This window comes from Leptonychotes weddellii, chromosome 5, assembly GCF_054177405.1.
Source record: "Leptonychotes weddellii isolate Sample4059 chromosome 5, ASM5417740v2, whole genome shotgun sequence".
Classification (NCBI taxonomy): domain Eukaryota; kingdom Metazoa; phylum Chordata; class Mammalia; order Carnivora; family Phocidae; genus Leptonychotes; species Leptonychotes weddellii.
In genome coordinates this window covers 69,660,495-69,672,782 of record NC_138373.1, presented here as the reverse complement: position 1 = coordinate 69,672,782, position 12,288 = coordinate 69,660,495, and the positions used below count along the sequence as shown (strand labels likewise).

Genomic DNA, 12,288 nt, shown 5'->3' with positions numbered 1-12,288 from the left:
GCAAAACAAGGCTACGTGCCCCCCCCACCCCAACCCGCCCCAGAACTGCAAGGCTCAGAAGAGAGAGTGCTGGGCTGCAGGATGTAGGTGCCTCGGGCACGGTAAGTGCCCGGAACCACCTTCTGCTCACTCAGCTGACGCTTGTGAGTGCCGGGAACAGACACTGAAATGTCAGGGTGGGTTACGCAGAGTCATTCTGGGATGGACGGGAGCCCCTTGTGTGCATGGACCCAGCCAGGGAAGCTTGTGGAGCTTTTGATACACTTGAGGGAGATTCGCCACCCATCTGAGGAAGAGAACCCACCTTTAAGTGAGGCAGGGAGACTAGAGGCCACACAGAAGTCTGCCTTCCCAGGAGCAGAAGGCAGAGATGGTCAGAGGTCCCAGGGGTCCTGCCCCCCACCAACACCCTGGGCAGACAGCCTAATACTGCCCCATCCGGCACCTTGAGGACACATGCACGCACACACTTCTGCTGAGCATACAAGTCACAGAAAGGGTCATTCAGCCTCCGTGCAGAAAGAACCAGGCCAGAGAGGCATCCCAGCTCCGTGCCCCAGGTACCCTTCCTAGGGAGCCATCGGCCTGACCTGCCAGTCAGCAGTGCCCTGTCCCTGCCTCCTTCTCGGGGCTGGAAGAAAATGGGACCGTTAGCAAGGAAGAAATCTCTCCCAGTCCTCCTGCTGCCTCAGACCGACTCCAGCTTGTGCAGCGTGTGTCCGTTCAGTGGTGGAGGGAGGCAGGGTGGCTCTGAGTTCAAGTCCTGACCCTGCCGCTGCCCCTAACTACCCCTAACGGTCCCTAACCAGAGGCAGGACCTTGGGCAGTTGGCCTTTCCTCTGTGGGCCCCAGTTTTGTCATCTGCAGATAAGATGAGAAGCCCTGGCGTGCTCCCCACATGGACAAACGTAAGGCTGAAATGGGGCGCATATAAACGTGCCCTACCGGGAAACGTGGGCCAGCCCAAGGAGCACTGGGGGAGGAAGGGCATTGCATCTCCTGGGGACACAATATGGTAAGAAGTACGGACTTGGGAATCAGCCTCAGATTCAAAATCCGTTCCTGCCACTTGCTTAGGTGTGTGACTGTGGACGAGTCTCCTAACTTCTCCACGCCTCAATTTCCTCATCTGTGGAATGGGTGACCAAACTATTCCCTCGGGCTCTTTGAAGGACTGAATGAGATGGTGCATAAAAAGCACCTGGAGCGTGGTGGGCGCTCTATGGATGGCAGCTGTGGACCTGCGGCGGCCACCTGCCCTGACCTGGGCTTTCCTGCAGGTGGGCGGGGCCGCCGTCATGGCCGTGGGCGTCTGGACCCTGGTGGAGAAGAGCGGCTACCTCAGCGTCCTGGCCTCCAGCACCTTCGCCGCGTCCGCCTACATCCTCATCTTTGCAGGGGCCCTTGTCATGGTGACGGGCTTCCTGGGCTTCGGCGCCATCATCCGGGAGGACAGGAGCTGCCTCTCCACGGTGAGTGCCCTGCTGGCGCCCCCAGCCCGCATTCCGTCCCCACATCGTGCTCCTGTACTGAGAACCACCCCCATGCCGTGGAGGCCCCTGGAATGGAGGCCTCGGGGAAGCCAGAGAGGGATGGTCACCCTGGGGTCTGGTGTTGGCCACAGTCTCTAGGTTCTTAGCACCTAAGCCAGTCTTGGTGGCCCCTCTACCCTACCTTTCCACCTCCCTCCTCCCCCTCCTCGTCCTCCTCCTTCCCCTCCTCCTCCTCCTCCACCTCCTACTTCCAGATTTTATCACGCCGCTTTTCAAAGATATGCAGAAATGAATGTGATAATGAAGCACCCTGTCCCATCACCCACACTCAACAACTACCATCTTCTGGTTCATTTGTCCCCTCCCTACTCCCTCTCCCCGCCTGGCTCCCAGACAGCGAGTGGTCTGTAACATTTCAGTGTGTCTCCCTCGAACGGAAGGGTCCTTCTTTAGAAAACATGACAACACCATGATCACATCAAAAAAATTACCAGTCATTCCTTAATATCATGAAATAACCAGGCAGTTTCAAATTTCCCCAATTGACCTATAAACTGTTCTCTTTTCTTTTTGCAGTTTGTTTGACTCGAAACCTAAATTAGGTCTGTGTATTAAGATTGGGCAATTTGTCTCCCGAGTCTCTTTCAGTCTCTTAGTTGCACCACCCCTCTCTCTCTTTCTCTCTCTCTCCCCCCCATCTCTCTCTCTCTCTCACCTTCTTTGCAATTTATTTGTTGAAGGAACCAGGTCATCTGTCCTATGGATTTTCTGATTATATCCTTGTGACGTTGTTTAACATGTTCTCCTGATAGTTGAATCTAGAAGCTTGATCAGACACAGGCTTGGTTGTCGGGGCAAGAGGATGTCACGAGTGATGCTATGGGCAGCACAGGCTCCTTGAAGCTGGGAAGACTGTCCATCCAGAGCCGGCTGATCGTGCTGGGAAAGGAAGCCAGGGCGGGACTGGCCGGGGCAGAAGCCAGACCCACCCCCTTGCACTGTTGGCCAGGGCAGACTCCCTGGTGCCTGGGTGGAGCCTCCCCCATTTAATCTCCTCCCAAAGGCCAAGCCCAGTGGGAGCAGGGGAGGCTACAGAACATGTGGACTTAGCAGGGAAGGGCCTGAGCCAGAACGAGCCTGAGTGTCCATGAGAAATCAGGTTGAGCCTGAATGGAATCAGGTCACAGGAAGGAGCCTCGAAGGCTGTGCTCTCCCGCCCTGCTTCCCTGTAGCCTTTGCACATCCAACCAAGAAAGCAGGAGACGACGGGGGTGCCGTCCCTGAAGCCTCTCTCACCGGTGGTGACCTAGTGTTTTAGCTGTGGATATAAAAGTGCTGTGTACAGGCTCAGTAGGATGACTCTCCCCTGCCTAGGGAAAGCTCTTTCATCCTGCTCTGAGGATAGCCCAGAGCCAAGACGCAGGTCACATGGATGGTGGCACCCCAGAGGGGTAAAGTCCCACAGGGGACCAGCCACCAGAGCGCGGGCTTTGACGTGAGCAGTGGGACGTGGCAGTGGGACGGCTGGGCCCCGAGCCAGCCGCACACCTGCTAGCCCCCCTCACGTGGCCAGGCGTGAGCCCTCGCCAGCCTGCTGGACATCCTGATCGTGGGCGGCATCAGCTGAGTGGAGTCCCTAGGCATGTGGTATGGGCCAGGCGAGACGCTCCAGCCCTGATGGGGACTGAGGCTTACGGGGACCGGTGCTGCTGGGCCCAGAGCGATCCTCTTCCCTACATTCTCAGTGGGTCTACCTTTCCTCTGCTCAGCCCTGACCCTTTAGGACATGGGGCCTTCAACTTGGCCTCAGGCTTCAGGCTGAGCCCTGTGGCCCACAGAGGCAGGCTGCTGAGCCGTGTGATCACCAGCCCTTCCTTCCACAAGCTGATCTTATTGTGGAAGAGACGGGACTCACCTCTACAGTCCAGGAAGGAAGGCCGAGGCCCTCACTTGGGAACCTTCCTTTTCACTCAGAGTCGTCTGTCTTGGCTCTAAAGGAGCCCCTAAGACCAGTGGTCCCCTACAGCCCTGGGAAACAGCCCCCTGCTTTCCACCCAGGGCGCAATAACACGAATGGACACTGCGCACTGAGAGCCACCTCCCTCTGTCCTTACGACAGCAGCCCTGCAAAGCCACAGCCCCTGTGAAGTCTGCACCAGGCACTGTTCTAAACACTGTTGCATTTGCTTGTTTCATCCTCACCCAGGCCTTTGAGGTATTTACTCTCACGGCATGCATTTTAGGGGAGGAAGCTGGGCCGCAGAGAGGTGAAACCATTTCCCGGAGGCCATACTGCAGTGAGCAGCTGGGTCTGCCTCCCGGGCCAGAGTTCGTACCCACCCCAGCCAGCCTGCCTCGGGGAGGCATTATTCACCCCACCGTTCCGATGAGCAAGCTGGCCCGGGAGGTGCGGAGCGAGTAAGTGCCGGAGCTGAACTGTGAAGCCCAGTCTGTTAGAATTGCCAACAAGAATACACATCCCAGGGAGGCCCGGCAGGATGGGAGGCAGAGGGACGGGAGGCCAAGGGGAGTAATGTGGGCAGAGGGGCGCGCCGTCCTCCGTATCTGTGGATGTCCGCACAGAGTAGCTGCTCCCAGAGATCTGTGTGGGTATAAGAGGGAGCTCCCGCAGGGCGCAGCCAGAATCCTAGGGCAGGAGGCTGGGGGCGGGGGGTGGGCACCCTAGAAGTTCCTTGCACTCGTTATAGTATGGAAATAACAGTGTGTGTCAGAGCATGCCCCGGGTAGAAGGGAACTTGAGGGCCATCGGGTCCAACACTCCATCCAGACATTTCAGTCTGAAGACAGTGGGCCACCTAGGCATTAATGGGGGATGCTCAGCATTCTCGGCTGCTTTGGAGACCAGTCCAATCATAAGAGCTCTTCCCCTTGGCAGCCTCAAAGATGAGAAGGAAAGCCTAAGGGTCAGTAACTGGCAGCCTTCTGCTCTGCGACTCACCCATCACAGCCCCCTCGTCTTTACTCCCTTCCTCTACCATCCATTAGCAAGGTCTGCCCACCCTCCAGGCCCAGCCATCAAGAAAACTGATGTCCCCAGCATCCAGTCACAGCCTGCCTGGGGGGACCAAGCTCTGTACCCAGGGCTGTGCAGGGAAGATGCAGGGAATTCTGGAAGGCCAGGGCCTCTGGCTTGCCTGCAGGATGGCGCACATGTACCTCTCAGCTCGCCCTTCTGAGTTTCAGAGGGTCAACAAACTAGAGGCTTTCTCATCCCCCTGGGCCTTGAGGCAGAGCTGGGGGCACAGGGGCTGCTGGGAAGGCTGGTGCTAGACAACCTCCTTCTTCTCAGCCCCCTTTACCCCCTCCCCCCCGGCCTGCTCTCACTTCCGTCGCAACAGAACTTATCCAACACCTCCACCTCTGTGGTCTGACACCAACCAGACACATGACCAGCTTGGAAGCGAGGGCAGGGAAAAGTGCCCAGGCACAGCTGCCGGCCCAGGGGTCCGGGGGCAGCAGGCTAGCAAAGAGCAGACTCGAATCCTGAAACCTTCTCCCTTCGCTTTTCCCCGCCAACCCTCTGAAAGAACCAAAGACAGAACCGTCCTGAGGACAGAACACAGGTGAAGCAGCGGTTCTGAGTCACCCCCACATCCTGGCCAGTCAGCCCCCGAATCATTGAGCACTTGACTGTTTCACCAAAAAGGTGGCTAAGACAAGTAGGACATTTTCAACCCAGGCTCCCGTTTGGGGGCAGGCAATGTGGTGAAGGCAGTTTGAAAGCGTTCTGTGGTTCCTGGAGGCTCCTTGCTGCTCTCATTTCATTTCTCCCCCTCCTTGTCTAACTTCCCTTTGAAATCTTTCATCAGCTAAAGGCTGAAGGAAACTCCAAAGGAGGAATGCAGTGAGTCTGGCTCTGCACAGAGTGGTCCCCAAAGAGGAAAGGGAAAGATGAAAGACCGGGCATCTGAGTGATGTGCACCCAGCCTGGATCAGGTGGAGGGCCAAGCCGGACATCCAATGTTCCCCAAGAACGAGCCGGGACGGGATGGGGTGGGGTGGTCCTGCTCACATGGCGCGATGTCCGTCCTGGTCTGAGCCCTTCCTCCTAGCACATCTGCAGCCCCTAAAGTCACTTTCCCAAGAAGGAAGCATTCATCAGGGACAGGAATAGCACATCTTTGCTGGCGCTGAACTGTGGCCCGGTGTGGCATGGGAAATCTGCGGAGGGGAAAGGGAATGGGGTTTAAATTATTCACGCCAGATCTTTTGTTTTAGCGAAGGCTGCATGCGGGAGCCAGATAATTCAGGCCATCTAAGCCTAAGGCCGGTGACCAGGACAGATGCCACCCTGATCAAAAGGGATATTTTTAGAGTTTTGAATACGGGCTCTGAAAACTTTTATATCTTAAGCCAAATGAAGATGATAATGGATAGTTCAGGCTAAACTGGGTCCTCGTCAGGGGCTCTTTTATATTGAGGGGATGGATTAGAGCGTAAGAAGTGCTAGAACCAATTTCTGAAAATGAGGAGACCCCAGATTGCAACACTTCCATCAAGTATATTAAGAGCTGGTTAACCAGGGCAAGAAGGTCTAGAATCAAGGACTGTGGTTCAAAAGCACCTTGTAGCATAGCTTGCCCAACTCACTCTGGGACTCAGGAAGGTCGCTCGGCCACTTCTGGCCACCTTGGGATCCCTATCTTTATCTGGGGGTAAGGTATGACGAGAATGAGGGAGTGTTCTAAAGAGGAAACGAGTCACCACATTATATAAAGATCATCAAATGTGGCTATAATTATCATTTACATCACCATCACCATGACCAAGCTCCTTTGAGAAGGAACCTAAATAAATGAAGTTATTCTTAGGGCCATTACTCCCAGGGTCCCCACAGCTTGGGCGGGACCACTTCCTTGATGGGAGCTGGTCATGGAGGAAGGCTCCCAATGCCCAGGGAGAGGGAGGGAGTTGACCGCATCTCCCCATTGCTCATTTCTCAGCCTCACCTTACTTTGTCAGTGTCCACTGACCACCCAGACAGGGTGGTCATAGCCTCATCTGGTTGGTAGCACTTTGACCTTTGAGTCAGCTGCCCACATGCTTCAAAAGAATGGATCCTGCAGCCAGGGCTTTTGAGAACCCCGACTCCTCTCCATCAGAGCAAGAGAGCCTTTCCTGGCCCTGCATGGTTTGGTGCAGTGGAGGCAGGGAAGTGGACAAGATGACTCTTGCCAAGGCTCCTCGTGGAGAAGTAGGATGCAGATACCCTTAAGAGTCTGCCTTGAGGCAAGAGGGCTGCTCGAAAGACCCATTCAGTCAGTCAGCCTGTGCCCTGCCTCTCCCAGCTGGGACCTGCTGAGGTCCTTCGAGAAAGGCCTGTTCCGTGCCGGACAACCACACAGCTGCCTGATGGAACATGGTCCCTCTTCCTCTCAAGACCTCGGCAAGTCTTTCCCATCAGCCTCCTTCTCAATGGTCTTACTTAATTAGGGGGCTGTGCAGAAGGGACTGCCAGGCCGCTTAGACACACACTCTCCACTTACCTCCCGAGCCGAAGAGAGAAAGAGACTCGCCTTAGCCAGGAACTGGCCAAGCCCGGTCATCACCCAAGTCTTGGTCCAGGGCCTTTTCTGCTGCCCCAGGCTAGCTTTGCACGCCCCCCCCTTTGGATGCTTCCAGCACAGGGAATGGGCATTCACCTTGTGTGTGTCAGGACCTATGGTTTGCATTCCAGGTGAAAAACGAAGCCCTTTGAGAACTGGGGGTCAGTTACCCAGCTGCCTGTCACCTGATCTGCTCAAAAGTGAAGGTCAAGCTTCAGGCTGCAGGTAATGTGGCAGAGAGCAGCTTGTTAGTGCACCAAAGACAATGTGTTGGTCCAGCTGGAGAAAGTTCAACTTAGTTGTGTGTGGGTCAATGATCACCCCATAGTGGGGGCTCAGAGCAGGGCTGACCGAGGAGGCTCAGAGACATTTTGTGTTCACGAGTGCACGTGTGTGTGTGCGTGCACGTGAGTGTGTGTGTGTTGCAGAAGGGTAGGGGGTGGCTACTAAACATCATTTGTTTGTATCCCAAATCCAAGAGTTTACTTAGCTCAGGATGACTCCCTCTCTGTCATTCGGTTCCTGCTTCTTTCCTTAGCAGATTCCGAGTTTAGCCCATGACAGGAAGGAGACATGCCAGAGTCCCTCTCCCCTAATGAAGCCCAGTCTGGCCCTGATGGCTGGGGGTGCGGGGTATCTGAACCCCAGATAGCCCTTCACAACTTACTTGGAAGCCCGTGTGTTCACACAGGTGTTTCTACCTTCCCGGTGACATTTCCCTCCCACTGGTGTTAAAGTGTGTCTTATTGCAGAGGCACACACCCAGCAAGGAAAACTGGTCCTGAGTGGACACTCTCCTCCTCCTGAGGCCCCAGGCCCGTGGCTAGTGAGGCCGAGGCAGTGGAGACTGTCGAACTCTGAGAGGTTCCTGCCCCGCCAAGAGCCCTGGGTGGAGGCAGAACACAGGGCACCCCCCCTTCCCATTGTGGAGGCGAGGTTTCTGATCCACACCTCGTTCCCACCGTGGAGCCGCGGGCCTCCCTGCGCCCCTGGGTCTGGGACAGGAGTGGCGGCTGCCCAGCCTTCTGGACGTGCTCCTCCCCTGCCAGGTCCTGGCGCTGCCTTTGGGAAGTCCATGCCTCCGTATTGGCATGCGGCGCCCCACTCCATCTCCCCACACATCACACGGAGGTTTTAGGGGAGTTTACAGTTACTGAAGAATAAGACCCAGGAGACAGAGAGATGGCAGCAAAAGGTCTCCTTCATTACTAATGAAGCTGATTGGAGTATGTGGCTTTCTAGCTGCCATCAGAGCCTTAGCGGCTCGTCAGCTCTGGTCGAGACAGGCTCGCTCGCCTTTCTAAGAACTGCCCCCACTAAACTCACTGCGTGCTGGCGAGCAGAGAATGTGGCATCCTGAGGACAGGCTGTCCCCGACGTGAAGGAGGAAGGCCCACTCACCAGCGAGGACAAGCAATGAGTAAGGAGGGGAGAAGCTGTGGGGGAGGGGGTTGTCCCTGCAGGGAAAGCCCCTACACCACACGGCACAGACTGATGACGCTGCAGCACTGAGGCGTTTTTCCCATCTAAGCCCCACATTTTATGCAGAAGGCCCAGAGAGGGTGAGTGATTCGCCCAGCGTCACACAGCATCTTGCCCCAGAGGCAAGCTGGACCCAGACCGCTAGGCCAGGGCACCTTGTGTGGCATCACTCTTCTCTGACCAGCACCATCCTGGGTTCAAGATCCACCTCTCTCAGGCTGCAGCGGATGGAAGTGATCACTGCCTGCCTGTTGGCAGCAAATTGCCCGTGCGGGGTGGGTCTTACAGGCACTCAACTGCCACCACCTCCCCGCTACGGTGTCTGCAACTCATTCTCCATGTTCCGTCGATAGGGCTGCCATCAACCACAACAAGCAGGTCTAGCCCATTCCCAGAATTCTCTGCTCTGCTGGGCACAAGGCAGGATAAGCAGGGAAGATACGCATGGGCCTACAGCCCAGTTCTTGGCTTGGAGTCTAGTGAGGAACACGAGACACCTGTATCCAAAGACAAAGAACCCTGTGGGTGGTTTCAATTCCTGTTTCCATCTGGTCAGAGCCTCTGACCTCTCTGAACCCCAGGAATTTTCCTAACCTCCAGACTTGGTACGAATTTCTCCGGCTCAGCCTTCCCGTGTAGCCAACCCAGTCCTAGAATTACCGTCGCCGGGGACCCGTCACCAGGCCCATCCGTGGTCCTGCCTTGGCCCCATGCACAATCTCATTTGTTCCTGGCACGTGCACAGGTGCCTACCAGCTGCGCCCCATCTCTCCCACAGCCTGGGAGAAGACACCAACGGGAACGTCTAGGTCCTTCTGGGGGACAGCCGGAGGCAGCCGTCAGCCATTTCCCCCGTGCCCAATCCTGCAGGCGGCAGCCTGTCCTGAGTTCCCTGGGCCGCGACCCCTGAGGAGTCTGGCTTCATCCTGCCCCCCAGGTGGAGGGGCTGGGTGGTGGGGGCTGTGAGCCCTGGGCCGGGGCCCGCAGGGGTAGAGGTCACCGTCCTCCTCCCAACAGTGACATCTCCTTACAGGAATGGCTTGAGGCTCTCAAGCCCACATCCTTTCTTTTCTGCACGAACAGTCAGGCAGCAGCGCCTCTGAGCCCTGCCTGCCTCCGGCCGGTGGTTAACAGTCAGAAAATAATGTGCCCCGAGGTCCTTGCCGCTTCACCAGCTGGCTCCATCTTTTCCTGTTTGGCCTTGGCTGCTTGCAGCTCCCTGACCCTGCTGCAACCTGCCACTGGCGCCCTCCCTCTCTCACCCAGCCACGCTGGGAGCCTTTGGCGGGCTCTTCTCCCTGCAACTCAACCTCGGCAGCAGCTGGAGTCTCCGCTCCTCTTCCCTGGCCACGCTGCTCCGAGAAGGGGCGGGGGCCCCCACCTGCCTGCACGCCACGCCTGCTCAGTTTTCCAATGGTCCCTGATCGTGCAGAATAGTGGAGGAGGCAGGGGACGAACGCTCCAGAGTCAGCCCAATGAGGAGTTCCAAAAGTCCAACCATATAAAGTTCTTAAAACTTCCTGCAGGGAGGGCGCCAGCTGGGGCCGAGCTGCCTGGGCTCATAGCCCCCGTGAGTCTGCCCCAGAAACTGTATCTGGGGCCCAGCTTGCCCCGATGCAGCGTCAGTCCATCTGAAGGTGCAATTGCTAATTAATCACCTGAATGGCACCATGAGAAATGTTTCCACACAGCTTCTGCAGAGCTCCTCATTAAAGAAAGTACTGGTTTGGTTCAGAGAGTGCTGTGCTGTTCCAGGTTCCTTTTGGATCTGTAGCTTTAGAAAATATCCGACTTTGCTTCTAGTCCAAACTGTACCATTAAAAAATTAAAGGAAAAAAAAAAGGTAGATGGTACAGGGGGAAGATGAATGTTTGGGTCCCCTTCTGTGTTTACCAAACTGTTTCCTTCTATGTTTGGGGTCCACTGTGGCAGAGTTTGGAGTGGCCTAGTTCTTATGGAGGGCTCTGGGGCCAAGGCTACAAGAACTTCCTTTAGAAGTGTCATTCCTGGTTTCTCTCAGACCAAACCTCAGTGGTTGCTTCTGGAAGGACGGGCGGGGGCGGGGGGTGGGGGACAGCCCTGTGTGCAGGGGCCAGCCAGTCACAAAAATTGAAGTGGGGCTAGAGGTCGGGGAGGAGTTAGGGCAGGGTGGGTCCAGTTCACACCAAGTTTCCCCGGGGACTGTGAGGACGGAACAAGATACAGGTCAGAGCAAGGGGGCAAACGAGGATCAAAGGCCCCATAGTACTGGGGAGCAGGACACACGTGAGACCCAGGAGTCCGAGGGAGGTTCAAGAACGAGGATGTCCGCAGTGAGGTCATGGTCAGGAACTTCTGGCACAGGGAGGGCTTTGGGGAGGCCTCGCCTGAGCTGAAACTTGATGGCCAATGACGTGTGACAAGGACACGGTCGGGACAGCGAGTCCCAGGCAGTGGCACAGAGAACGGCACTGAGGCCCACGGCCTCGCTGGTATGCGGGACACTGTGTGCACGCACACGGGGAGTGCTGGGGAGTGCCGCACAGCCAGGGCGGCCGCTGGGCTCTGAGCTTAGAGCCATGGCCATGATCGCAGCACAGGCATGGGGGGGGCGGGGGGCGAGCAGGCAGAAGCCACTGCTGAGGACGGAGGGGAGCCTGCCCAGTGGCACTGGGGGCTTTGGGCCACGTAGCTAACTGTATCCACCCCAGGTGTTCACGGTGAGCCCCTCCCTCCCATCGCTGTTTAGTGGGGACGATACACACAGCGGGTTGGCGTGCAGGCTCTGCAGCTGGACTCCCTGGGTTCGGCTTCTGGGCTCAGCCGTGCTCTTGCCGTGTGACCTGAGACCAGCTACTTTGCCTCCCCGTGCACGCGTCTCGGGGTTCCCGGGAGGCTAACGCGGTGCTCACCCGGCCACGCGACAAGTGATGCCACGCTCATCTCCCAGGGTGAGAAGTGCTCACGGGTGGGGAGCCCCTGCTGTCACGGAGCACCCCGTGTGTGCGCTTTGGGCCACTCTGCGGAGTGAGGCACTGATCCTGCCAAGGAAGGGTTCCGCTCCCTCCCTCGCTGTCTGGTGGGAGGGATACCTTTCCACCGCCCCCGCTCCTCCGCTCTTGAGAAGCGTGGCAGGCTCACCCTGAGTTGGGTTATTGCCGTAGGCCGGGAATTCTGGTGGCCCCCTCGAGAGAACGGTGGGCCCTGCCCAGGCTTGGTTAGCCGGGGAAAGCCGGATAGCCTGGGGCCCAGTAAATCCTGACTTACATTGACATGGGACCTCTACAAATTACACCCAGGGTGTCTGAGATCTGTCACCTCCCGAACTGTCTTCATGCTTCCTGGAGCCACGGTGGCCCAGCCCTCCCCGGCTCCCACAGGGGAAGCCAGGGGATACCCAGCTGTGACATCTCAGGACACCTGGGCTAATAGCATGCCCACGACAGCCCCGGCGCCCAAGGGCCTGGGAACCGAAGCCCTGGAGGCTTCCCCGGTCCTTCCTAGAGTCAGGGAGAGCCACTTCCTACTACATAGTCCCCTCCGAGGCAGGCACAGAGTAAGCCCCTCACGTGCTTCTGTCTGTGTTCAGTCCCAGGCTTCTCAGGAACCAGACAGCCTGCCTCAGATCTTCCTTTTCATGTCTCCCGGAGGGCAGAGGGGCACATATGCAAATCAGGTCCCAGTAGCAACCTTAGAATCTGAAGTTAAATGTGTAAATCAGTTTCTCAATCTTGGCACCCGTGACATTGCAGCCCAGATCGTTCTTT

At 57.0% G+C, this 12,288-nt stretch overlaps 1 protein-coding gene across 6 annotated transcripts in view; it reads left to right on the top strand.

Annotated features, from left to right (window-relative positions):
• TSPAN11 (tetraspanin 11) overlaps window positions 1–12,288 on the top strand; it is a 69,261-nt gene that overhangs the window by 41,787 nt on the left and 15,186 nt on the right. For all 6 annotated transcript variants that reach the window (XM_081821052.1, XM_081821051.1, XM_081821049.1 and 3 more), the window contains exon 3: window positions 1,281–1,472. In XM_081821052.1, the coding sequence (XP_081677178.1) occupies window positions 1,281–1,472 (192 nt within the window). The remainder of the gene's footprint in view (window positions 1–1,280; window positions 1,473–12,288) is intronic.